Source organism: Hyperoodon ampullatus (genome assembly GCF_949752795.1).
Source record: "Hyperoodon ampullatus genome assembly, chromosome: 12".
NCBI lineage: Eukaryota > Metazoa > Chordata > Mammalia > Artiodactyla > Ziphiidae > Hyperoodon > Hyperoodon ampullatus.
In genome coordinates this window covers 23,535,186-23,562,494 of record NC_136925.1, presented here as the reverse complement: position 1 = coordinate 23,562,494, position 27,309 = coordinate 23,535,186, and the positions used below count along the sequence as shown (strand labels likewise).

Here is a 27,309-nt window from a genome sequence, read left to right as displayed (position 1 = left end):
GAAAAAAGTGTAAAGTTAGTGAGTTTCTAAATTAGTGTTTAGTTACCAAAAAATTCAAAATCAGTCTAAATTTACTGAGCACACACCCAGTAATTTTCATTTGCGATAATAGGAGCTTGATGTTTTTTACATTCATATTTCTAAATTATGACTTAAAACTTGATATTGGAGCAACAAGTATTTGTTGATTGCAGTCCTTTTTTGCTTTGTCTGAACTGTTTGCCAGATGGTTTCTGCCATGGTTATGCTCATGAAAATGCATTACCTAGTATTGCTTGCTTTGACTCATATTGTAGCTTGAAGATTTCTCATTCTAAGGCATTTGTTAACTGTCAGCTCTCCTTTACCCTGCTTAAAAGCTTTTATTCCCCTTTCCTCCTTCCCTCACCTAGATTGGAGCTTGTTGTTGTTGTTATTGCAATGGTGATGTACTGATTTTTAGACACTGCTGGGTGGTTCCCCAGATTCACAAATGTTGCTAATCTGAAAAGAGAATTCCAGACAATTTTACAAGCCTGTCTCATCTAAGCTAATTTTAGAATGATTGTGTTGAATGAAATGTGCCTGAAATCGCTTATTAGTCATGGTGGTCGGGATCCTTTTTGTCCTCTGGAAACAGGGATGATTAAAAGTTCTCACAGAAATATCTTAATGTGCCTGATTCAGTAAATGTGCAGTTTGTTGTTATGTCAAATTTAATTGAAAGTTGGAGCTTGGAATAAAATGAAACTCGAAATAAATTTGAGTTAAGATTATGCAAAGAATTCTAAAACATAGCTTTAAATAGAAAAGAGTTATACTTTCAAGGTGGCTGTAAATTTGAGTTTTTCTGTTCACTATACGTATTATTGCATTAAACATTATTCTTCTGTTGTAAGGTCCTTTTAGTTTATGTACAAAATACTACGGTCACCTTGATGAAGATGCTAAATTATATTGCTGATTGGTTTAAAATAAGGTACTGAAGGTTATGGAAATACAAAATTTTAAGAATGAATTCTGTCTGCTAATCAGGCCACAACTATTAGAGTACAAGATCTGAGTGCTGCCCACTAGTTGAGAAATTACATAATACAGCTTTCAGAGTCAAAAGAATTTTAACTTTTTTGTCAGCTGTTTCTCATAATATTTTGGTGTTTCCTTTTAGACAGCTGATCTCTCATCTTAGAAGATACTGTATAAACAGCCCTATTCCCGTAAAAGTGCTGAGTGAAGCTGTTGTTTAATTCATTCCATTTTACTGAAGACTTACATTTGTAGAGTTCTTTCATAAACTGATTTTTAATTAAATTATTTTTAGCATAGAAGTTCCTGGAGCAGGATTAACACACTAGCCCATTTCAACAAGCTGTGTGTTTGGGAATGGAATGAGAGTCATTCATCTCCACTAGGAAATTAAGAGTTGTTGTTCACAAATAATAAATTACTAGATTCTGACAGAGACTAATGGCATTAGGTAAGTGTGACTCAGTGTAATAAATGCAAGCCTAAGCATCCTTTCAGGCCCTGAATCAAACCAGGTCCTGCTGTTGGTTAAAGTCAGTCATGGCTTACAACCTGCTAGCTGTCTTGCTGTAGAAACTGTAACGTAAGGCCCTTGAAATAGATGCCGTCATCAGCCTCAGCCCCCAAGCATTCATCTGTTTAAACACATGACAGAAGATGGTAGAAGAGAATTCAGCAGCTCCTCGTGTAGTAGGAGTGGTTATTGTATCAGGGCATACTTTGTTGTAGGCCAGCAATTTTTGAGTTAAAATACTGTAGCTGTTTCTCTTCCTCTCCTTACATCTTTCTTTCACTTTTTTTTTTTTAGGCAATAAACTCACTTATTTTTCTCACAGACATTTTGTGTAGATCCAAGGAGCAACAGATTCCAACTTTCTCCTGTAGCAGTTAAACCCTTATTCTCTCTTCGAGTACATTTCAGTATTTTACTTCTTTTATTTTTTAAAAGGCAACGGGCAGCCAAGACGTAGATCCATCCAAGACTTGACTGTTACTGGAACAGAACCTGGTCAGGTAAGACTTAATATTTGAATTCTCTGTCTTTGAAGAATAGTAATGGGCAGAAATCAAGAATTAACTATAATATCTATATATATACTCTGCAAAATTAGTTTTATGAGTTGACCTAAAATTATGATAGAGAAATTCATTATCACCAGAACTTAAATACTTAAGGGAAAAAAAGTATAGATGCCATTATTGATTTAACTTGAAGGAAAATTTGTGAAAATAGGTTGATTAATTCAGTAGTGCTCTATGTATGTTATATGGTTTTTATATATGCTTTAATAAGGAAGTATTCAATTTTGTAATTTAACAATTTGTCATTAACATTGTCCTCTAAAATGAATCATTAGTATTATATCCTTTTTACTAATGAGGGGAATAAATATTTCCCCAAAAGATATCGCTCCTCTGGGATCACAGGCACTGACATACTTGGTGGACTCTTAACATCTTTTAATTTGTCATATCCCCTAGATTTATATTTTTGTGAAACATCCTTAGGACAGTATTTACTAAACAGATGGATAAACTCTAGAAAGTCTTCTATCCCAGTTGTTCAGGTTTTTATTCTTCATCTTTATATTTCTAGGTATTCTTCTAAATGCCCCTTACCTCTTTGCAGATGACCCAGACAGTGCTATAATTTAAGCCATTTCTGACGAGTGCAGAGTTTTAACCAACCAAGTATATAAAAGTAGCAGTCATTGCTTTTTCTGTTACTCAGGTCAATAGACTTAACATATATAATTTATATCACATTCTTAAAATGAATTGAAAACTAATTATGAGGTTTTGTTGTTGCTTTCAGTTTTGCTGAAATAAATGTATTTTAAGACTATAGCATGCATCTGAAGTAATAAAAATACCACATTATGGTCCATATTCATGAAAAATTATAGGATTATATGTTACAAATAATGTGATTTAATTTCTGGTAAAATGTATTAGTACTTTTCATCTAAAAGGTGTTTTATTATTTCATTTTTATAACATACTTGAAATTTTAGAGGTTCTTTGTAGTCATTAATAAAAATTTGAAAACCTTTTCTAGCCATCAGCTAACTTAACTAACAAAACCACTTGAGATATTTAAATGATAGATAGCCTTGATCTTCATTTATATCTGGAAATATTTTTATTTCTCGCAATACCCATACACACACTCAAATACATATATGCACACATACGTACATATAATATATATACATAATACATATTAATTTATTATATATTTTATGATATTAAGTGACCTTAAATCTTGGTTTTATTTATTTAATAGCAGCTTTTTCAGTATATCTGCTTTCGTGAGATCCCAGAACTTTTGAAGGAAGTTTCCTACTTTCTCCCCCTCAAATACTTTAAGTATTAACCAGGGCATTTAGTAACAGATAGCTTGACATCTGGTATTTGCTTTGATTCCTTAGAGGCTTGATGAGCTCAGCCTTTTTAATGCTATTTACTGTTGCCATTGACATTCCAGTTATGAGAAACTCTAGCCAAGTATTCTCCCTTTGACTAGGAAGGAGAGGCTTGCTCTAAGACAGTTCAGGAGCATCTGCCAGTGCCAACGCTCATCTCTGTATTCTATATTAAAGGCACTGCTATATTTCAGGACTGACCTCACCATACCAAGCCTTACTTATTTCCTCACAAGCTCCGTATTACTTGAGACTTCGATCATTACCATTTTCATCTATAAAACACTGGAACTGAGGCAGACTTTGATTGTGGGACAGTCACCTGCATGAATTGTCATGGACTACTCCAAGAGATTCAGAGTGAGGGGGAGTTTGATATGGTGGTAAAACCTGTTCTAAAACGGGTGCTATGTAGCCATTGTCTAGCCAGTTTTTAAAATTGATCCGCTCTTTCAGAATTACTTAAGTATTACAAACTTAAAATGCCTAATATCCAGTTTGGGGTGAGAATGACAAATGGTAATCCTCATATACTATGAAAATGTTTTCCCCTGAAGATGTTATGATAAATGACCATTAAATCTTTTTAATTACTACTGAAAATAACATTCATGATTTGAAGAAGAAAAGTATGCATAATCTGGATTTTCAAAATTGAAGTATAGTTCTTTTTAAAATCTGGCTAAGCAGTGATTAAACAGATGCATAGCAGGTTTTTTTGTTTGTTTTGGCCATGGAAATTGATAAAGAACATAAAAGTATTTGCCCAGTCAGTACAATCATCAGAGGAAAAGAGAGAGCTTACTAATGAAGTTTACTGTCACATCTCATAGGGGAAAGTGATCTGATGAGAGTTTCTACTATGACTCTTGATTCGAGACTGATCTTAATAAAATCACTTAAACTTTTCATCTGTCAACTAAAATTAAATTGGTTGTTTTTATACTGCCATTTCTATTGAGAGGAGGAATAGTGAATGTAGCAAGCTTCTTAATTAAAAGTGGTTGTGTAAGTATTCATGTAAAAGATTGCATCCACACAACATACAACTCACTTTTAAATTAATTGATTAAGGTTTTTAATTAATTCAGGAAGCTCATTAAGCACATGTAATGGATTTGGCCTCCATTTGAGAGGATACTGAGAAAAAAGCTGCCCCTGATGTCCAGGAACTGATCTGATACTAAAGCCTTGGTGTTGTTAGAAGCTGGACATAAAGAATGTCTCAGAACACCAATAGACAAAGTGACTCTGAGACCATAATAAAATGAGACAAAACAAGACCATTTTACAGTGTTGTCTAAGCACAGACAAAAACAAGGTCACTGTGCCACCCACACAATACAAACATTGCCCTCTCCCAGTGGATATGAGTGACTGATGCTTCTTTACCAGATGCAGCTTTACCCTGACTCTAGACTGCCCTCCCTGTAGAATTGCCACTGCTTGCTGACAGTAGCCAGTCTAGAGTGAACGCCTCTTTCTTTGGAGCCTCCTCAGAATCATTCAACAAAAGCCCAGATCCTCTAGTAAGCTCTTTCTAAAACCCTCTTATACCCCAAAGTGCCCCAGGGTGAGCACTTTGCTTTACTGCAACAAATACTAAACCCAACTAACTCCACTACCGGTGTGTTTGTGGTAGCCTTTGGCCAGGGTGCATTGACAGTACCAAAAAGGCCCAGTCTCCCAGGAGCTTATTTGGGCAGATCAGACTTATGCCCAGATCAACTAGAGAACTTCAGCAGTAACAGCTGCCTTTTATTTATTGTGCACCCATTTCATGCCTTTAATGTATATTATTTAAATCTTAACCCTATAAGTTTGGTACTTTTTATTTGCCCCATTTTGCACATGGGTAAACTGAGGGTTAGAGAAACTTACCTAAGTCTTTACTTCCCTTACACTGGCCAGTAATTGCCATAACCAAGTTTTGAATCCAGATCTGATTCCAAAAGCACACAAACTCTATACTCTATCACTGTGTCTTGCATATAAAACTGAATGCAGTGCAGGGTAAAGTAATCCTAGACCTCTTCAGTTTCAAGTGTTTTGGCTTCAGGTGGTCTGCATCATCATTAATTATTTAAATATTGTTTATTGATTATAATTTTTTGTTGTATTGTTGAGCAAGGCTAACCCACCTTGATAATAAATTTCTTCTTTTTTTTTTTAATTTACTTATTTATTTATTTTTGGCTGCATTGGGCCTTCGTTGCTGTGCGCGGGCTTTCTCAAAGTTGTAGTGAGTGGGCACTACTCTTCGTAGCGGTGCGCGGGCTTCTCATTGCAGTGGCTTCTCCTGTTGCAGAGCACCGGCTCTAGGCACGCGGGCTCAGTAGTTCTGGCTCGCGGACTCTAGAGTGCAGGCTCAGTAGTTGTGGTGCACAGGCTTCAGTAGTTGTGGCTCGTGGGCTCTAGAGTACAGACTCAGTAGTTGTGGCACACGGACTTAGTTGCTCCGCGGCACGTGGGATCTTCCCAGACCAGGGCTCGAATCCATGTCCCCTGCACAGGCAGGAGGATTCTTAACCACCACGCCACCAGGGAAGTCCGATAATAAATTTCTACAGATGACTGCACAGATTTATTTTTTATAATACCTCTGGGTGAACCTTTCTGTGTTTCCATAAAATTATACATTCTCATGTATGCCTGCATACCTGTTCTGGAATTGTATCCAATATGGATCTGTTTTCAAGATTTCTCTTGGAGAGTGCTGCAGTCAATGAAAATTTCAGCTTCAAGATAATGTGATTATGATTATTTAAAGAACCAGACATACTGATTTCTATCTGGACTTTAGAATCTACTTTACTGGTCAGATATGTGGCTTTGGGCAAGTCCTTAATTTCCCTGAGCTTTAACAACCTTGTCTGCCAGTGGGGAGCATAACATCCACCCTCCAGGATTCTTATAACATGTGAAAGTACCAGACACACAATAGATGCTTAGTACATGTTTATATACCTCTCCCCCTTAGTGTGCCTCTCAAGGGTCTTACAGCTTATTCTCACTATAATGTATCACTATAGAGAAATAAAACAAAACTAGCACTTGGAAAGAAGTAAAATCCATTAGCGTTCTATTCTTGCTGTATCATAAGAGAAGCTTTTGTCAGGGATCATGGAAAGTATTTGCATTAAAGGCCTTATATCACATATCAAAAGCTGTATTATCATACATTGTTGTTATTTATTTAAGGAATATAATTTATCATACTACTTCTTTTGTCCATCCTCATTCTGCACCTCCTTTAGGGTGAATAATTTTCTGTTAAAGCTCTAAATCAGAAGCTTACATAATAGTCTTAAATAATTCCTGGCTCATAGGATACCTTCCTATTGGAGAGTTTAAAGACCATATAAGAAAAATAAAATTCTAAAATTTCCCTTGTAATGAACTATGGTGAAGCCAGAATTAGATTGAGTCCGTAATTTTGGATTAGGAAGGATGTTTTTAATATACCCTGTCATGTATAGATTTAATTAATCTGATTATCATAATGAGGAAGTACCCTTGTAAATCCACATTACCTACTGATACCCATTTCTTTTTAATAGTTATGTTGTTCAGATTACTTCACAGAAATATCATATAAATCAGTATTTAATCTCTGTGTTTTGTGCTTCTATAATTTTAGCAACTAAGATGATTTCTGAGGGTTTTAAATAGCTTTCAAATGTCAATCTAAATAGTAAGTAACCCTGGCCGTAGATTCTTGACTTACAAAAATATTTTCCCAGTCTTTCAGGTGAGACATAAAAAACAAAGCTTTATTTTTGTTTGTAAATAACTTCCAATTCCTCTTTATAAATATAGAGATAAAGTTTTGGTCAAAGTCCAATTCTGGTTCATGTCTACTGATGGTAATTTGCCCTGCAGTTTAAATTTGGCTTAGTATTCTTTTGCTGCCTTAAATTGCTGTGTGGCATTTCTGTACTCTCATAACCACTTTCATAGCCAATCCTTGTGGTAAGTCAAGTATTTCTATATCTCTTAAACTTTCCAGTTTCTTTGAGAATAGAAAAAGTAATTGTAAATGTCTGGAAGGAAAGAGCAACCTAAATGAGCTTTAATAGTTTCAGAGCATTTATGGCCATCAGAATTTTATCAGTAACTTTTTTTTAAGTAGCTACTATAAAAATAAGACTTCTTTCCTACCAGGCTGCCAGCAGTTTCATATTTTTAAAAAATTATCAAATATTATCTGTTCTTATTTAGGCTTTGTATTTTTCAGGTATTCAAAAAATAAAGTTACGGCTTATTTTTAAATATTTCTTTATTTTTTTAAAATACAAACATGTTAGCGTATTATATTATTCATTGAGATACTCATTCCTTAAAATATAAAGACTTATTTAGTTAATTTATGGATTTAAATTTAACTCATAGCCTTTCTTATAGCTTTAAAGAAAGACCAGTTTTGAGACTTGACCTAAAAATATGAGCATTATTTCTTAGTTTTATAGCTTATGGGAAATCCGAAGTAGAACAAACGAGTGTGCACATGAGGTACTAAGAGTTTCTTAGAACGAAAGAAATAAAGTAGCAAAGAATTCTCTTAGGAAAAGTTTAAGTTGAAGGAATATGATAATTCATACTAGGTCAAGTAGGATCATTTGTTTTAATATCACAAATGTTCAGTGAGGTTTTTTTAGTATACAGAATTCATTCTTATATTTTGTAAAGCTAATTGTATGGTATCTTGTTTAATTTCTCATAACTGATACTGATTCTCACATGTCACAAATACTTATATTTAAATATTAACGTAAAATTAGGCTGACTGAAACCCTCTTCTACCATCACTCTGAAGAGAAATTACTCTGTATTTACAATAGAAATCATAACTGTGGTTATGACAGTGTACTCTTATTAAATCAAGACTTAGCTTTCAGACAGATAAGGTTAAAGGACTCTGAAATAATGTCATATCTGTATTTGCTTTATGGAGATTAATAGCGTTCTAAAAATAAGAGAGTTGTATATTTCATCACCAGTTCTCTGTGGTGTATGTTTTTATTCTTATTATATATCATTGGTAAATAAGCCTAAGCACCAGTCTTACATCTGAGTTCCAAAAGCTTGTATTATCATTTTATTTAATGAGTATTTATTATTATGGTTATTTACTATATTATATGCTTTTTATTCATTGTATGGTGTATCCAGCAATCTCCTAAATCCTGGGGTAACCAGTATAAAAGTACTCATAATCTCTGCCCTTAGGAGATATTAATGCTTTTGAGGAATCACAGACTTTGACAGTAATATAAAGCATTTCAGGCTCAAGTCGAAGTTTATGTATGAACAGACTATAAATTCACCCAAAAAGAAAAATACCTTTGTGACAGGGCTTAGTCACTGAAGATGTTTTATAAAAGAACTGTAATTTTGGACTAGGAAAGGAATTGTTAGGTGCTACAAGTCTACTTATATATTCCCATCTTGTATTTACACCAACCTAATTATCTGCCATTTAATGAGCATTTTTTATCCGTTTTCAAAAGTGTTTCATGGGTGCTTGAAAAGAATGCATAGTCTCCATTTGTTAAGCATAGGGTTCATAAGTATGTTTAGATCAAGCTTGCTTTTTATGGAGGTCAGGTTTTGATGTGAGTATGTTTTGGTTTTTGGTCCCTTTTATATATCACAGAGGAGTATCAAAATATCAATATAGTTTATATATCACAGAGAAGTATCAAAATATGATGGTAAATATGTCCCTTTCTCCTTTATTGCTTTATCTGTTTTGAAGTTATGTATAGGCACAGCATTTACATTTTGAATTGTTACATTCTCAGTTGAACCACTTATCATTATATCTCTATCTCCAGTATTTTATTTTCCCTAAAAGACTCTCTCTGATATTAACATAACTACATAACTTTATTTGGGGTAGGTTTTACCTGATTACCTTTTTTTATTCTTTAACTTTCTGTTTTCTCTGTCTGTGAATTGGAAATGTCTCATGAACAGCATTTAATACAGCCTGATAATCTGATTTTTTAAATATCTTAACTAGAGAGTTTAATCCATTTACATTTATTATGGTTACTGATAAATTTGCTCCCTCTTATCTCTTATTTCCCTTTTTTCTCCTCTCTCGCCTTTTTTTGAATTGAATAAATATATTTCTCATTCCATTATTTTTCTCTCCGGTTTGGGAGTTACATATTACTAGTTTTAGTAATTGCCTTTGAAATTTTAACACTCATGCCCAATGTAAAGTAAATATCTTTACCCTCATCCTGAACAGTACAAGGATTTTAAAATCTATTTTCTTCTTATGTATGCTATTGCTATTCAGATTTTAGTACCATCTTATCTATTTGAACGGTAATTCTATAAATTAGTCATTATTCCATCGTTTAATATTTTCAGTGTATAGATTCATCCTGTTGTTTACTAGTATTCCTGATTGTAACTTGGCCCTTCCATCAGGGAAAAATTTTTTTCTCCCTAACATATGTGCTTTAGAAATTCTTAGCGTTAGAGTCTATGGATGGTAAACTCAGTTTTTGTTCATCTGAGAATGTTATTTTGACCTCATTCTTCACATTTTTGTTTGACTTAACAATTCTAGGGTGACAGTTGTTTTCTTCCAGCAGTTTGAAGATACTCTACTTTCTTACTTGTCTTCCTTGTTGCTTTTGAGGATCTAACTGGTATTCTTTTGTGGATAATCTTTTCTCTCTGGCTGCTTTTTTACTCTATTCTATTTGTCTTTGTTTTCTAGAATTTGACTATAGGATGCCCTGTGTTTTAACCCAGTAATATAGGTTTTCTCTTTTTTTTTCTGCTTGGGATTTGTTGTGGTTAGGATTTGTTATATCTTCCATCAAGCTGGGAAAGTTTTTATTGATTCACAGTGGATACATTTTCTCCCCTCTACCCAGAGCTACTTCCCAAGACAGACAGATTTACTTGCTATTGCTTTTGTTTTGTTTTGTTTTGTTAAAGTTAGTTAGTTAGTTAGTTATGGCTGCATTGGGTCTTCGTTGCTGCACACGGGCTTTCTCTAGTTGCAGTGAGCGGGGGCTACTCTTTGTTGCGGTGTGTGGGCTTCTCTTGTTGTGGAGCACGGGCTCTAGGCACACCGGCTTCAGTAGTTGTGGCACATGGGCTCAGTAGTTGTGGCTCATGGGCTCTAGAGCACAGGCTCAGTAATTGTGGTGCACGGGCTTAGTTGCTCCACGGCATGTGTAGTCTTCCCAGACCAGGGCTCAGACCCGTGTCCCCTGCATTGGCAGGTGGATTCTTAACCACTGCGCCCCCAGGGAAGTCCTGCTATTGCTTTTGTAGGGTAGGGTTTTTTCCCTAGTTTACTGAGAGTGAAGCCTTTCTTGGGTTTTGGCTTTAAGCAGGGGGTTCGCCAATCCTACTCACATCCAACAAAGACACAAGACTTTATGCCTGTTTCTCTGAGTGCATCAGGCAGTCAGAACAAAAGCTACAGGCCATTGGGGTTCAATTGAAATTCCCAGGGCTAGCAGCTTAAGCACTTGCTAGACTTTATTTCTGGTCTCAGAGCTTTTCCCTTACTTCCTTGCAAGCTTATCAGTTTTTTAAGAGGTATTTTATGTGAGTGCATATAAATTTTTTTAACATGTATATTTATCTAATATTCTTAGAGGATTTATTTGTTTTTTGCAAGTGTTTTGAGACCTCTTCTGATAGAAATGGAAGTCTCTCCTGTGTCTTAGAATGGAAATTATCGTTATTTTTGTTTTCATATCAAAATCACACTTTGTTCCTCCTGTCACTTCTTGCAGGTGAGCAGTAGGTCATCCAGTCCTAGCGTCAGAATGATCACTACCTCAGGACCAACCTCAGAAAAGCCAGCTCGCAGTCATCCATGGACCCCTGATGATTCCACAGGTAACCAGTTTATCCTCATTATACTTATAAAGTTGAATTTAGCATGTTTATGTTCATTTAATCATGTCATTACTCTAATGCTTACAAAGGCAGGCATTATACAGTAGTTTAGATTTTCCTGTTAATAAGATCAAATATTTAGCAGTAAATTTTAAAATGCCTTTTTGAGTGCTAAGACAGAGACTACCTTCCCCATGTGTTTTTTCCCCCAGATACTAAACATATATTTTGAAGATGGTTTGTTTGGGGACTTTTTTCAAATAGGAAGATATTCTGTTCTTGATATTTCAGTCTGATTGTCCTATTACAATCCATCCTTCTCAATGATAGTAGTAAATTCTCATCTTTTGATAACTAAAATTAGAATGGTAAAATAATCATCTTCATCTCAGTCTTGTTTTAAAAATACAAGATATTATGTACCTTGGTAAGAAAAACATTTCTTACCATTAAGCTTTTGAATCATTTTTAACTGAGAGGGAGACCTCATTTCAGTTACGTAAATATTTTGTTAAATAGACTTTTAAAAGCCTGGTAAGAGTTATTAAAACTCCCCAACGTGAAAAACTAACTGGTCAAAATCAAAATATTAGTATTAAAACCTGCCTGTCTGAAGGTAGTAAGGGAATAGTTTCATTATGAGTAAGCAGGAAATTATGTGCCATAACAGAATTAACTTTTCTTTAGCATTAAGGGGATACCTTGATAAATACACAGCAATATACTTCTGTAAAAATTATTTATATGTTACTATGTCAGAGAAGGAAGATGATCTCTTAGATCTTGGAAAATTAAACAATTTGGGGTTTTATATAAGATCAATTATGTTATTAATTGTGGCAATTAAAAAGTCAGCTTTCTGTCTTTACAAACTAAAATTCTGCTTACAAGTATTTGTAGATCCTTGTCATGGTTTAGTCAATTTCATAATTTAATTTAAAAAATTAACTGGGTGGCTTTTCTCCGTGTCATGTAAGATAGAACTATGTTTAGCCTTGGGTGTACTCACTAGTTTTAGTAAGTTTAAATTCATTGGCGGCAAAAACTCCTAAGTTTCACCCTCAGCACAGCACAGCCTAGGATTATCCAGAACATTCACCGCTACTCAGCACGTGTGCAGAATTTATCATGACGTACTTCTTCTCAGAGGTGGGCAGGGAAATGCTTGGACAGATTTGATCATTAACATTCAGGTAGTGTCAGCTCTTTTTGGTTCCTACATCCTTCGGTGAGGGCATGCTCGCCCAGACATTACAGCATTTGGCGGGTCTCCTCACTTCAGCCTGGACTAATCTAGACACGCCAGTCAACGTGTGGCAGATAGTGAATTCATGAGGGAAAAATCAAAATTCTCCTAAGTCCCTCTCACTTAACTGCTGCATTTTGTTTCTTTTCTGGGACCTAAAATACCACAAAATAGCAATAGCTAGATATCATACATAGGTCCAAGTAGCAGTACCAACTGCATTTTGACTTTGCCTTGAAATATACTGCAAATGTGTGGTTATCGTTTTTAAATATTTTGAATACAATTTTAGAAGTTGAGAATCTGGTTTAAGTTTATAATTAATGAAGTTCAGCTTTGCACTGTTTCTAAGAAAAATGTTGATAATCAAGCTAACAGAATAAATTGTAGGAAAGAGACAGGTAAAACCTTTTTCTTTGAAGGCCCACTGACCCAGAAAAAAATTAGAAGTGCATACATAAGTTAAAACAACCTAATTAATTCGATTTTTTAATTTAAAAGGGCAGAGGTTTTTGTGCTTTTTCAGAGAAAAAGAGCACAATGATTTAATAATCATAACACATAAGTACTCTTGGGTTTCTACTTAGAATGTATTGGGGATAGAGAAAGACATACATACGCAAGAGCAGCTAGTGAAAGAGATGCCGAGACCCAGTAGAGGGTCCCACAGTGGGCGGGGAACGGTGCACAGGGGGATCATTCACTCACGAGTTTGTCCTGTGCTTAGTACTTTGCAAAGATAGAAATATAAGACATGGCCCATTGCTTGCATTCTGATTACAGTTACAGTACTGACACATTAAAAATAAATTCATCATGCTGTATAACAAACTACTACACCGAATGTTTTAATAGTTATAAATAAGCATCATCCTGGCATAGTCTGTGACTTTTTTGTAAAATAGTGAGATTAGTCACTGTTGTTCTTTAGTCATAAAGCAGATAGGAGAAGACAGCATTCCACATGAAGGGAGCACATAGAGAATATGAGATAGTTATAAGTACTGTGTTTAAGGGGCTAGAAAAGAGATTGCACCTAACTTAACCAAATCAGTGTGAATCTGGATATTTAGGAAAAGAGGTTAGATTTGATCAGCAATTAAAAAACAAATTTTTGTGGCACAGCCTTGCTATCTTGTAACCAGAAACTGAAAGCTAAATTTCAGTTTAAGTGAGAAAGTAAAATCTCACATCTTGGTTTCAGAGAACAGATGAAATTCAATAAAGGACCTTAAGTTTCCCACTCTCAAAGGGCTTTAAAATTGTTTGAGTAGCACAGTCCTTGGACTTTTTTTTTCACCCCCAGAATACTGTGAAACACTGATATATTTAATTCTGAAATACATATTGGATATAGGGGACTGATTTAATAGGAAGGATATATCAGGTATCAAAGATTTAAGAAAGAGCGATAGGAGTGGAAATATTAAGTTGAAAAAACTCTTTCAAGACACTTAATGTTTCCAATAAGGTCAGGGGGAAGTCACTTTTAATCAGTTTAGTTTTGTGGAAAGCAGTGTTTGGTGGGAGCATTATTTGAAACTATTGCAAGGGGGTGGGGAGAGGTTTCGTCAGAGAAACAAATGTATTTCTTATTTAGCCATTTCAGAAAAACCTTTCTGTTAATATATAACTTTAGGGTAAAGGCTCTCTTAGGCAATCCTCTGTTATTCCTTCTTTAGTGCACTCCAGGATTTGATTAACATTACTTTTTTAATCTGAAATGTAAACTTGAGTATTTAAAATTGCCCTCCTTTTCCAATTTTTCGTTTAGTATCAATAACAATAATTTTAAAACAATAATAATAACCACCACCAGCACCATAGGCTAGCTAGCACTGCATGGTATTCCTTACATGCATTATCTCATTTGGTCTGATTTAGCTTCGCTTTTGGAGTTATTGGCAAGCACATTCTTAATGGCCTTTAAAAAAAATACTGAAGCTAGAATATCCGTCAGCAGTAAATTAGGAGGTTACTGAACCGTCAAACTGTCTTGGTTTCCTATTGCATTTGAGGCAGTACCTTGCTGTCGTCCTGACCTTGCCTGCCTTCATCCGCACCACTCTTTCAAGGAGTCGCTTATAGAAAAAGGGCTGAACAGCTCACTTGTTTAGCTCACTTATTCTCTATTATAAACGATGGGAAAGCAGCTGCTTCTGAAATAGGAAAGTCCATATTACGTCACAGTGATTCTTCCTGCTTCTGGAACTGTTGTACATAAATGTTAATATTGGGAAGCAACCATCCCATGCTTCTCTTGCAAGTTGTTATGGCAGTTTTACCTCTTTTGAAATATAAACAAAACCTGTCTGTTCAAATAGTTTGATAAAATTGGCTGGTTGTTTGAATTAACCCTTTTAACTGTTTTTGGCATGATATTGAGTCACAGTTTCCATACTGTCAATGTGTGTAATATACTCCCGTCAATAACATCTCTCATTTTCTGCAATGATTCTCATTGGGAGGAGTGGGATGGGCAGCTCATGTTAGAATCTATACCAATTGAAGGTGATCCACTGGAAGAGAAAGTGCCTCTTGCTTTCCCCCTTTCCCTGTGAAGGAACACTGATGTTGCCGGAGCTGACACAGCCTTAGAGTAAACTTAGCATGATCAAGGAAAGAAAGAATGTGGGATTTGATTAGGTAGAGTCAGTTACGACTGAATTTAAAATATAAAGGTCCCATATCACTGTTTTTGTTTTTAATTAAACAAGGGCTTACATGCTTTAATATATTGTATTCTATTCAACTTATAGCCAACTTAAATTGTAGGTGTGAGAGTATTCCAGTTATCTGTAATTGGATGTCCTCTGTTTACTTTTAGAATTCAAAAATTGCCAGTAGCAATAACTTTTATTTTACTCTAAGAAAAACAATGCCATTATCTCATGCATGCTTTCTTGTTTTTTGTTTCTAATTATTTGTAACAGAAAATAAATAAAATACATCCTTTAATTCCAGATACCAATGGATCAGATAATTCCATCCCAATGGCTTATCTTACACTGGATCACCAACTACAGGTAAAGGAGTACTTTCTCAGCAGAGTTTACTTTTTCCTTTTAGAGAAGTTAATCTTTAAAGCTGATGGTTGTGTTCCTATCTGTTATTGTATATTCATTTATTTATGCTTTTAGCTGACCTCCTTAAACTTTTAAAAATCAAGCTGAAATAACTGATTCTCAGTTAAGTCAATCAAAATTAAAATTGCCAAAATCACTGTTCCTGTTCTAACAATCATCTTAAAATATTCATATCTTTGTTCAAGACTGCCAAGAATAGCATTTTGCTCTTTATTTTTAGTGCATTAAAATGTAAAAGCCATATAAGCTCATTTCTGCTTAATACTTTGGCATGTTCATGGTGACTGAAAATACAAGTAATGTACTTCATTGTCTCCTCATGCGTGTGACAACTATAAACATCTTTCAGTATAATAAAGTCTGGCAACCTGAAATGTAAAAACCAGGGGCCAAGAGTACTCTACTCGTGGTTCTCTGTAACAAGAAAGTGTTGAAGCAGCAAGTGTAAATTTAAGATCTGAGTTAACGCTGACAAAAGGGCACTGAGATTTTCTAGGCCTGGTTTAACACTTATTTTTAAAAGATCATTGCTTTAGTGCTATAAAAATATATCACAGTCTCTGTCTTAACTCTCAGCTAGATATTGAGTTTGATTTAATTATGTTTTAACATTCCTGATTTATTTTCAGCCTCTAGCACCATGCCCAAACTCCAAAGAATCTATGGCAGTGTTTGAACAGCATTGTAAAATGGCACAAGAATATATGAAAGTCCAAACAGAAATTGCATTGTTATTACAGAGAAAGTAAGTTATCTTTTATGAATAAGAATAAATCATTAGTATTTTGAGTTTAAAATGTGTTAAGGTGCAATATTGTTTAAAGACATGAAAACTTAATAATTTTTAGAATTAATCACTAAGCATATTTCTAATGTGGAGATTTTCTCTATGTTTAAGTTTTAAGTACCCTTCGGCTAATTTTCCCTTTAAAACTCATCTCTTTTGACTATTTCTTATTATATTAGGAAAAATATAACTAAGGGAAATAAACTAGTGTTCATAACCATGTGTTTTATGTTCTCAGAATTTTAAAGTTAAAAGCTGTTTAGATTTATTGTTATAAAGATTTATTGTTTCTTTGGACAAAGGTAAAATAATTTGGTTTACTAACGTTCAGTTGTGCTTTATCTTAGAAACATATGTAGATATATTCTTGCCAGGTGTATGTTTAGGAGAGTAGAATTACTTATTAGAGGGCTTTATTTCATATCTATGAGTGTTTTTCTAGGGAGCTTTGTACTTACACACATTTTTCTGGGAGATACAGAGACTGCTTTACTCCCCTTTTAAAGAAATACAGTCCCATTTCCATACTTCTCTATTTGAGATTCTTTAAAAAACAGTATTTCAGTTTTCTTAAACGTGACCTTCATGAAATAACCTATGAAGCTGATTTATGGTGGTAGGTAGTTTTTTTGCAGTTTACTAATACAGTGATGTAGAGGAATTCAACTTAATATTTTAAAGGCTAAATAGGAGATTAAATATTAGAGTCTGCAAACTGTAGGACTAATTATGGAACTCTGTGGCACTTTATGATAAGAAAAAAATGATTTCTTATGTCTCAATATGTATTTCTTATACTTAACCTATAATTTTTTCATACTTTAATCATTTGAAAGAGGAGTTCTATGCTAGAGAAAAACAAATGGTGAATTGTGGGCACTGTAAAAAATATGATGGTTTAACTGATTTTTAAATACTTTAAATAAGAAATGTTACTAGTAACGTTTTGTTTGAGGACTTTTCATTACTTATTCAGTTATTTCCAGCAGCCACACTTTAGGAGCTAATACATAATATCCCCCAAATAAAAGGCACTTAAAGAAGTTTATCAGGCTGGGGGCTTCCCTGGTGGTGCAGTGGTTGAGAGTCTGCCTGCCAGTGCAGGGGACGCGGATTTGAGCCCTGGTCTGGGAAGATCCTACATGCCGCGGAGCAGCTAAGCCCGTGCGCCACAGCTACTGAGCCTGCGCGTCTGGAGCCTGTGCTCCGCAACAAGAGAAGGCCGCGACAGTGAGAGGCCCGCGCACCGCGATGAAGAGTGGCCCCCGCTCGCCGCAACTAGAGAAAGCCCTTGCACAGAAACGGAAGACCCAACGCAGCCAAAAATAAATAAATAAATAAATTTTTAAAAAGAATCCGCATGCCAATGCAGGGGACACGGGTTCGAGCCCTGGTCTGGGAAGATCCCATATGCCACGGAACAACTAAGCCCATGTGCCATAACTACTGAGCCTGCGCTCTAGAGCCCGCGAGCCACAACTACTGAGCCTGCATGCCACAACTACTGAAGCCCGCATGCCTAGAGCCCGTGCTCCACGACAAGAGAAGCCACTGCAATGAGAAGCCCACGCACAACAAAGAGCAGCCCCCACTAGCCACAACTAGAGAAAGCCCGCACGCAGCAACAAAGACCCAATGCAGCCATAAATAAATACATAAATTTATTTATTTTAAAAAAAAAAACAAAAAAATTTATCAACCTATAAAAGACTCTGGTTTTTCCCGAAAACGTTTGCAAGAGTAAGTGGCATTTTGTATTCTTCTCATTATTTTAAAATAGGAAGGAGATTTAAGTTGGATAGCACCTATTTTAATTAGCTTGCAGACGTTTTGTTAGCTACCACTTTGCACTGTAGTTAAATAGGATTGTGGTTTCAGAATATGAATACGAATACGTGAGTATAAAAGTAGAATGTGAGGCTTCCCTGGTGGCGCAGTGGTTGAGAGTCCGCCTGCCGTTGCAGGGGACACGGGTTCGTGCCCTGATCCGGGAAGATCCCACATGCCGCGGAGCGGCTGGGCCTGTGAGCCATGGCCGCTGAGCCTGCACGTCCGGAGCCTGTGCTCCGCAACGGGAGAGGCCACGACAGTGAGAGGCCCGCGTACCACAAAAAAAAAAAAAAAAAAAAGTAGAATGTGAATGATTAAAACTTCAAGTGTTACTTTCAAGGATAGCTAGATAAAGCCCTTCCCAGCCTTTTTTTCTTCCTTCCTACACAAAAGGGATACCAAATGAAATTTTCTGCCACTTTTATTATACCATTTTATCTGTTTTCACTACCTATCTAATTACAGTTGCTTATTAAAAGGATTATGGTATTTGTATGGTTACTCCAGAAGAACGGATGATAGTTTCCATTCCAGCCCATAATTATATTTGAATAGTGTACCTAAGATGCATAATGATAGACCCAGAAAGAAGTTCTAATTAATTGAGCTTCCATCATCAGCTATTAAGGTATGAATATTTCCATCCTGTGTAATATGTGGTATTTGTTTTTAGGCAAGAACTAGTTGCAGAACTGGACCAGGATGAAAAGGACCAGCAAAATACATCTCGTCTGGTACAGGAACATAAAAAGCTTTTAGATGAAAACAAAAGCCTTTCTACTTACTATCAGCAGTGCAAAAAACAACTAGAGGTCATCAGGAGTCAGCAGCAAAAACGACAAGGCACTTCATGATTCTCTGGGACCGTTAAATTTTAAAATATGCAAAGAAAGACTTTTTTTTAAAGGAAAGAAAAACCCTTATAATGACAATTCATGAGTGTTAGCTTTTTGGCGTGTTCTGAATGCCAGCTGCCTATATTTGCTGCATTTGTTTCATCGTTTATTTTCCTTTTCTCATGGTGGACATGCAATTCAACTGTCTCCTCATATAACATGGGGGCATCTGTACTTGAATAAGCAGCAGTTCTCAACTTCAAAACAGATGCAGTAAACCGTGGCTGTATATGCATGCTCGTTGTGTGAAGGCTAGCCTAACAAAAGGGGTATCAAACTAGCTGCTATGAGCAATCATCGTCTTTTTTTCGAGGTGGAACCTCAAGAATGATTTTGTTCTTGTATCTCATCTCAAAAAACCAATAATTTTTTTTCCAAAAAATGGTATATACCAAGATAAAGACAGGGTATTATAAATCTAGAATAATTGGTGGTACATTTTAGAAATACAGAACCTTTAGGGATAGTTGAGAGTGAGGACTTTGATGCCAGCCTCCTTGGATCAGTACTGAACTTTATCCATGAAATATTTAAAGGTAAGTGGCGGCTGCTGTATTTAATAAAAGCATATTTCATTAGACTAAACTTTGTCTATGATACATTGAACAAAATGGAACCCTTTTTTTTTTAAAGGTATAAAGATTTTTAATTCTGTGATTGCGTGGATGTGTGCTGAAACTGTAAAGCTTTTATGACTCTAATATTAATATCCCTCAAATGAAATTAAAGGGTAAATGAACACGATCATCAACATGATCAGCTTAAATGATCATTCCTTCCTGCAATGATTATTGGATTGTTCTACTGTATATTTGAAAAACTGAAGAGAAATCATGGAAAATGGAAATAATTGCTCCATCCAAAAGGCTTGGGCCTAGATTTCTTTTACAATACCAAATGAGCAAAAAAACTGGCGAATCAGGACAAGTTAATGAGGAAGTTAAAGGAGTAAATCTAAATTCATCAAGTATCCTATTATTGATACTGGAATGATTGATTTTCCTTGCAAGCCCCCCCTAGATGCCTGCTGCCTTTCAACACTTTTAAAGGAATTTCACTTATAAATAGAAAATTTATATTGTTAACAGTAACTTTGCTACCAACTTTGAAAATAAAAGTAATAATAAAACTTCATTGAAATAATAAACTATATAAGCTCTATTTTTTCAGTTGGTATTAAAATTAATTACATTTTGATACCAGTACAAGGTGTCTTTTAAGTAGGGATGTCATCGACCTCATTTTTATAGCATTAATGTTTTATGAAGAGAAAATTTAAAATGAAAGCATAATTGCTGTGATTATTAGAATTATATCGTGATTGTATTGTAGTTTTGCTCTATTTCAGATAAGCAAGTTGATCTAAGAATTTATCAAAACTATTCTTAAAAATACTAAAGCAGGTAACTTTTTCTTCCATTATTTTTTCTTCTTCCCACTGAGTTTTATAATGTATTCCTTGTGTATACAAGCAATAAAGGTAAAGGACAGTTTGTACTAAACTGTGTCATTTTTAGCTTCTTCAGAATCTATTATTAAAAAGTTTCTGGTAAATATCGACCATCACTTCATTTAAATAAAAGGAGATTTTCATTCCCAAGTAATTTAATTACCTAGCTGAAAGTGATATTAGGCTTAATGTATTAATAGTAAAATAAAATTGGCACAGAAAATAACTAAGGAAAAGCTTCACTCTTCCGTAGTATTGCTGCTTGTCTGTACATCTGTCACTCCACCAGAAGGGACCTAGTCAGTGTTTAGAGACTTTTCTAATTATCCCAGAGCATGAGGTAGCCAAGTGTGGATGCTAAGGCTGAACTTTTCCATTAGGATTTAGCATTTTAGATTTCAGATTTTATTTCTAGTCACGAATGTGTTTTTGCTATACACTACACACTTAAAGGGAAAGTTTATTGTTGTTATTACTACATGCAATCACTTCATTAAAATATCCCAAATAAGTAAATGGAAGAAAATAGTAGTTTTAAGTCATGATGCCAAATGCAAAAAAGGCTGTTGAACACTTGCTCGTTTGTTTACAGCATGTTCCTGGGGATTTTCAGTACTGTAGCAGTCCCGTACACTGAGTGCAGTTCAGCCTTACTTGGTTTTTAAGTACTTGCCAAGCTCATATTTTTTTTAAGTCCTTATTATCCTTGATGATGGGAGAAAAGGATAGCAGGGATGATTAAAATCCACAGCCAGTTTCATCAGTGTTCTCACCCATCAGCCCTTCAAACAGAGGTGTTAACAAGGAGCCAAATCCGGTCTTACATTTATTCTAACCCTCGTTTTGGGGGGTGGAAATAGCAAACAGACAAACAAGTGTCTAAGAGGCCCCAATCTGAAAAATTCACAAACAATCCTTGAATAAGCCCTAATTACATTTTATTTTTACCTCCAGGGAAGGAAAACAAAGCTTTTATCTAACTTACAGGGAAATACTCCTCAGCAGTAAAAATAGCTTTTTTGAGTCAAATAAAAATCAGTTAATAATATTTCTTATAGCAACATAGCATATTGAAGAGGTCTGTTTAAAAGTTGTTTACAAATGTTTGACCATTTTTGGTGAAGTATTTTAGAGCATCAAATGTCTTTTTTTTTTCTGCAAGTTTCTTTTCTGTTCCTAGTTTCAGCTCCTGCCTGTAGCCAGATCACAGGCCTTCCCTGTGAAACTCTTGTTTCTTTATGTAAGTGTGTGTGATTTTCAGTGGTCAGCTCCTTTCTTCAAATGGTAGGAAGTTCTACTTCTGTCATTCAGAACATGTTATGTAAAATGATGTGATGCAGAAATCCTTGTGCATACTGTATAATTGAAGGAAGCTTTTTAGATTTATTTTTGTTTGTAATAAAATTCAGATTGTTACTCTAAACTTGGTCATAAAAATGGTAAATGATTTATATCAGCAAATGAGCTGTGGGGTGTTCTGCTCAAGCAGCATGTTTACATTATACAAAATCGAATAAAAACTGAAAAGTCAGTAATCGTAATACTCAATGCTGTTGTAACATAATCATGATTTTTGAGAGGCTGGGTGATTGGCCACTTAATACATCATTTCCTCCAATTCTAATTTTTGGTTAAATGGATTCTCTTCACAGCTTCAATGAATCCTGATTTGTATAAAGTATAACACAGTGTACATCACTACACTTCTGTTCATTAGAAACCTGATTTCTTGTAGTCTATCTAAATTACATTAAGTATTTCATTTCTTTATCAACCTACTAGCCCTCTAACCTACACATCTGTGCACACACACATTCTTATAAACTCTGCCTTCACTTTAGTAAATATACCTGCTTATTCACTCATTCCTCAACAAATATTTACTGGGCACCTGTGATGAGCCAAGCTGCTGTGGCTAATGCCAAGTGACATGTCCATTTCAGTCACATGGTAGTTAGATGGTGTTCCCATTTCACAGGTGGGAAAATAGGCTTCTAAAGGTTAAGACTTGTGCCTGAGTCTGCTTTTCCATCATCATCTGATTTCAGCAGAATTACGTGCCTGGAGACTCAGCAGCCACTATCAGCCCATGTGAAGGAAGATGGAATGGCAAACAAAGGAAGGGGAATGTGAGGTAACTTTAAACTTGCAGGCACAGGGACTTTGTGACCACTTTTAAACCCAACATTGAGACCCATATTTGTCTTTTAAAGCCAAGTCTGTGTTTTAAGCCACTTGGCTGTGCTGTAACTTAAAATGCTCACTAAGTCCCGAGGTGCTTCAGCTCTTTCACTCACTTATTGGATGGGTGGGGTTATCTCCAGTCTTCCGCCCCACCCTGCACCCACCCACACACCTGAAGGACGCGCTGCAAATGGAAATACAGGTCGTGGGGCTGTGCAGCTTGGTCTTTAGACTCGTTTTCCACTCTATAGGAAAGTGAGACTTAGCCCAGGTTTTTTTGTTTTTGGTTTGTTTTTGGTTTGTTTTTTGCCCCTTTTGCGGGTGTGGGGGTCTTATTAAAGAATAATTGGGGTGTAATTTTTATACGGTAAACTGCATCCATCTAAAGCGTGCAATTTATTGAGTTTGACATATTGTATACACTTGTAAAACCACCCAGCAGCCAACATCCTGATCATTTCCATCACCTCCAGAAGTTCTCTCATCTCTTGCCATCTATCCCTCCCTTCACTCCAAGCCCCAGACACTGGTCTGCTCTCTAACAATATAAAATAGTTCTCATTTTCTAGAATTTTACATAAATGATACAATATGTCCTTTTTTTAAGCTTTTTTCTCCTCTCGAAGAGTTAACTCCTTTGAGAGGTTTTTTTTTTTTTAAGAATTTTTTGATGTGGGCCATTTTTAAAGTCTTTATTGAATTTGTTATAATATTGATTCTGTTTTATGTTCTTGGTTTCTTGGCCACGAGGCATGAAGGATCTTAGCTCCCTGACCGGGGATCAAACCCGCACCCCCTGCATTGGAAGGTGAAGAAGTTTTAACCACAGGACTGCTAGGGAAGTCCCAGGACTTTTTAATTAGACCATTTTTAGTGATGCTTGAAAACCTTTCAGTATCAGTTTTTGAGGGCAAATGTAGGTTTTAGAGGGCTGTAGGTATGTCCAGTATGGCCTGCTTGATTGTGCAATGTTACCATCTTCTGAAACATTTAAGATCACTTTATTTTTATTTTCTTACAGAACCTTAATTCTTCACTCACAAAAATCCCTTGCATTTGTTTGTTAAAGTAAGTATATTTGTATATGTATTGCTTCAGGTGTTAGAAATGTGAATGGACATGGCAAGTAACATTAGTAAGTACTTGGTGGTTTTCAGCAAATATGCTTCATAAATGTAATTTTTTTTAAGTTTTCTCCTGTTTTTTTTTTTAGGTTGTAGCTGCTTTTTGCTTGCTAAAAAAAGGAAAGATTAGGTTGATTATACCACAAAACAATACGCAGAAAAATATTTTAAATACCAATGAAAACAGTCTTCTTTAAAAAGTATTTGACATGGTATCTCGTTCAGGTGCCTACCAGTGGTCCTACCTGGTATAGTGGTGCCCATAGAAGTAAGTAAGAGTGCATTGGCAGAGTGTGTACTGCTTACCACCGGGACCTGCACTCCTTCTCCATCAGTGGCTAATCACTGCTCTCAGTGTATCTTAGGCCCCTGCCACAAGGTCCCACTAAAACTTAAAACTGCTGTTTAAATGACCTGCCCTTGATGTCAGTTTTTTCAGTGAAACTGTTCTGAGAAACAAATGGTTATTTAACTTTATCTGAGTTTCATGGTACTTTTACATTTCCAAGTAGTGAAATGCATTCTTTATTCTGTCATTTAATGGTTAGTGATATCTTACCAATGCCATATGGCAGCAGGATAATTGCTTTGAAAGCACCAGAAATTATTGAACAAATACTGAATATTTATCTTCTGAAAAGCAAAAGTAATTCACAAAATGAAATTACCTTTCAGCCTTATTGCTTGGGTCTCTCTGTGGATACCTGCCTCTTCTTTAGTTATTGCAGGAATGACGATATTAGTCATTGATTGATACATTTACTAAATTCAAATTAGAGACTAAAGAAACCTGAAAATGTGTGCAACTTTTTCTGTGGTTGAAGGAAAAACGGTGATACTTCTTCCTCAGACACTCTAGAACCCTTCTGACTTTTAATCAGTTTCCTACAAAGATACTTAACTAAATATACATCTAAAATGTGATGAGCATGACAAAAGAACAGAGAAAAAACTAGAGAGATACCTCAGTTTTAAAGCTACTTCAGCTTATTCTCACATTTACAAGGCATCAGATGAGTCTGTTTTTTCCAGTATTAGCCATGCCAACTATCACAGTTAAAACTACATGATACTAACTTAAGTGACTTTCTTAAAATCAACAGAAATCATGTGCAACAGTCCCCCCTTATCCACAGGGGATGCGTTCCAAGATGCCCAGTGGATGCCTGAAACTGCAGATACTACTGAACCCTTTTTTTCTTATACATACATACCTGTCACAAAATTTAATTTATAAATTATGTACAGTAGGATATTAATAACTAATAATAAAATAGAACAATTATAACAACATACTGTAATAAAAGTTAAGTGAACGTGGTGTCTCTCTCAAAATACCTTATTTTACACATTTAATGCTTTTCCATCTTAACTATGCACTTATCATGCTAGCACAAATTTCTTTTTCCTTCTTTATAATTTCACAGATAAAAGATTTGTTCCTACCATAGATCTTAGCAACCTTAGCATATGATTTTTTTTTCCTTATTAAGTCAGAAACTTTCACCCTTATCACTTAGAGGAAGCAATTTATGGCTTCTCTTTGGCATATCCGAATTGCCAGCATCGCTAGTCTTTCACTTTGGGGCCATCGTTAAGTAAAATAAGGGTCACTTGGGCACAAGTACTGAGATACCGCAACAGTCAGTCCGACAAAGGAAATGGCTATTAAGTGACTAACATCACAGAGGGTACACTGGAAGGACAGGTGACTCAAGTCCCCGGCAGGACAGCACAAAATTTCATCACACTACTCAGAATGGCTCGAAGTTTAAAACTTACGAATTGTTCGTTTCTGAAATTTCCTATTTAATATTTGGGGCTGTGGTTGACTTCTGGTAACTGAAACCACAGAAAGCAAAACCGTGGGCAAGAGAGGAATTCTGGTCGTTTTGGGGGCAGGTCTGTAAATCAAAAAGTACAGGAAATCTGCATTTAATTTCCTTCCTTGCCCAAACAAGGGAGTACCCGAGCCAGTTTTGCTGCCTGAAATGTTTTAAGCATTGCTATAATTGTTCCTTGGAACTTCATTTAGGATCCGAACAACCTGCCATTCCCCTTAAATAAGAGCCTGTCACAGTGACACGTGGAGGTGGTTGGTCGACGATGTGATCAGGTCTCAGCCGACGGTTCCATGCAAGAGCATGAGGCACATCCACTAACATGGGACAGCCACATGTGCCCCAGACACAGGGCTTTGGCTCTGTGGGGAAAAAAGATCTTATTTTCCACTTAAAAATAGCCAAATGGGACTTAAATATGTGTTACTTAAAGATTTCCTTTACCACCTTTGTCCCAAGAGCTCTTATTCTGCTGACTGTTAGGAATGAGACATTTTATTATCCATTAAAACATGATATTTCATCCCACAGGACTGTCCTCTACAAACTGACTTCAAGAACACATGGATATGCTGCTTTAACTTTTCCTTGGTGAATAGCCATCTATTTTTTTTTTTTTTTTTTTTTTTTTTTTTTTTTTTTTTTTTTTTGTGGTACGCGGGCCTCTCACTGTTGTGGCCTCTCCCGTTGCGGAGCACAGGCTCCGGATGCACAGGCTCAGCAGCCATGGCTCACGGGCCCAGCCGCTCCGCGGTATATGGGATCCTCCCAGACCGGGGCACGAACCCGTATCCCCTGCATCGGCAGGCGGACTCTCAACCACTGCGCCACCAGGGAGGCCCAGCCATCTATTTTTTAAGTGATTTTTTTTTTTTTTTTTTTTTTAGTATAAAGAAAAGGAGGAAAAAGAAAAGAGCTGAAGTAATGGGGACAAGGTCAGACTATTTACTGATATAACCATCTCCAGCTTGTGTTATTCGTAATTCCAAGGCAGGCATGCCAGGTATAGATGTAGTGGTAATAGGTACATTTCTGCTTTGTCTTACGTCAGCATTCATCAAATCGCTCCTCGATGTAGGGAAGACGCTACAGTCATCAAATGAGCTTTGCCTTGGAGCCTGAAAACGGGAGGGTTGTAGCTGGCTGTGTGGGAGCTGGCAAAGACCTGGGAGGCAGACTGGCTCTGGTCCTGGCTGGGCGCCACCTTGCTGTTGGGAGAACTGGGAGGCTGGGCCCCAAGTTTCATCATTGGTAAACACGGGAATGGCCTAAATCCAATTCTAAATGCCTGTAATCTCAGTATTTAATATTACCTTCCCCATTCTCTGCTAGGGCTGATTCATATCTTCTGTCACATTATACCTCAGGTGTTGATGAGAGAAGAATGATTCAAAATGTTGGGGAAAATAGAATTGAATGTTTATTTGTGGATTCCTTCTAAATCCTCTGGTTTACAATAACACCAGTGTTACCATAAATTCTTCATAGTCCTTTAGAAAATGTTACCTGGATTTAGGAATCAGTGGACGTTCTGGGAACAAAAGTAAAAGTCA

General features: G+C 35.9%; 1 protein-coding gene across 4 annotated transcripts in view; it reads left to right on the top strand.

Annotated features, from left to right (window-relative positions):
* The window catches only part of MAP3K7 (mitogen-activated protein kinase kinase kinase 7), a gene marked incomplete at both ends in the record, with an annotated part of 66,746 nt that extends 47,631 nt beyond the window's left edge, over window positions 1–19,115 (top strand). For 2 of the 4 annotated variants that reach the window (XM_079716810.1, XM_079716809.1), the window contains 5 exons: window positions 1,955–2,019; window positions 11,207–11,312; window positions 15,523–15,584; window positions 16,274–16,389; window positions 18,935–19,115. In XM_079716810.1, the coding sequence (XP_079572936.1) occupies window positions 1,955–2,019; window positions 11,207–11,312; window positions 15,523–15,584; window positions 16,274–16,389; window positions 18,935–19,115 (530 nt within the window). The remainder of the gene's footprint in view (window positions 1–1,954; window positions 2,020–11,206; window positions 11,313–15,522; window positions 15,585–16,273; window positions 16,390–18,934) is intronic. The other 2 variants (XM_079716812.1, XM_079716811.1) reach the window with 1 other exon arrangement.
* Between the last annotated feature and the right edge of the window lie 8,194 nt (window positions 19,116–27,309).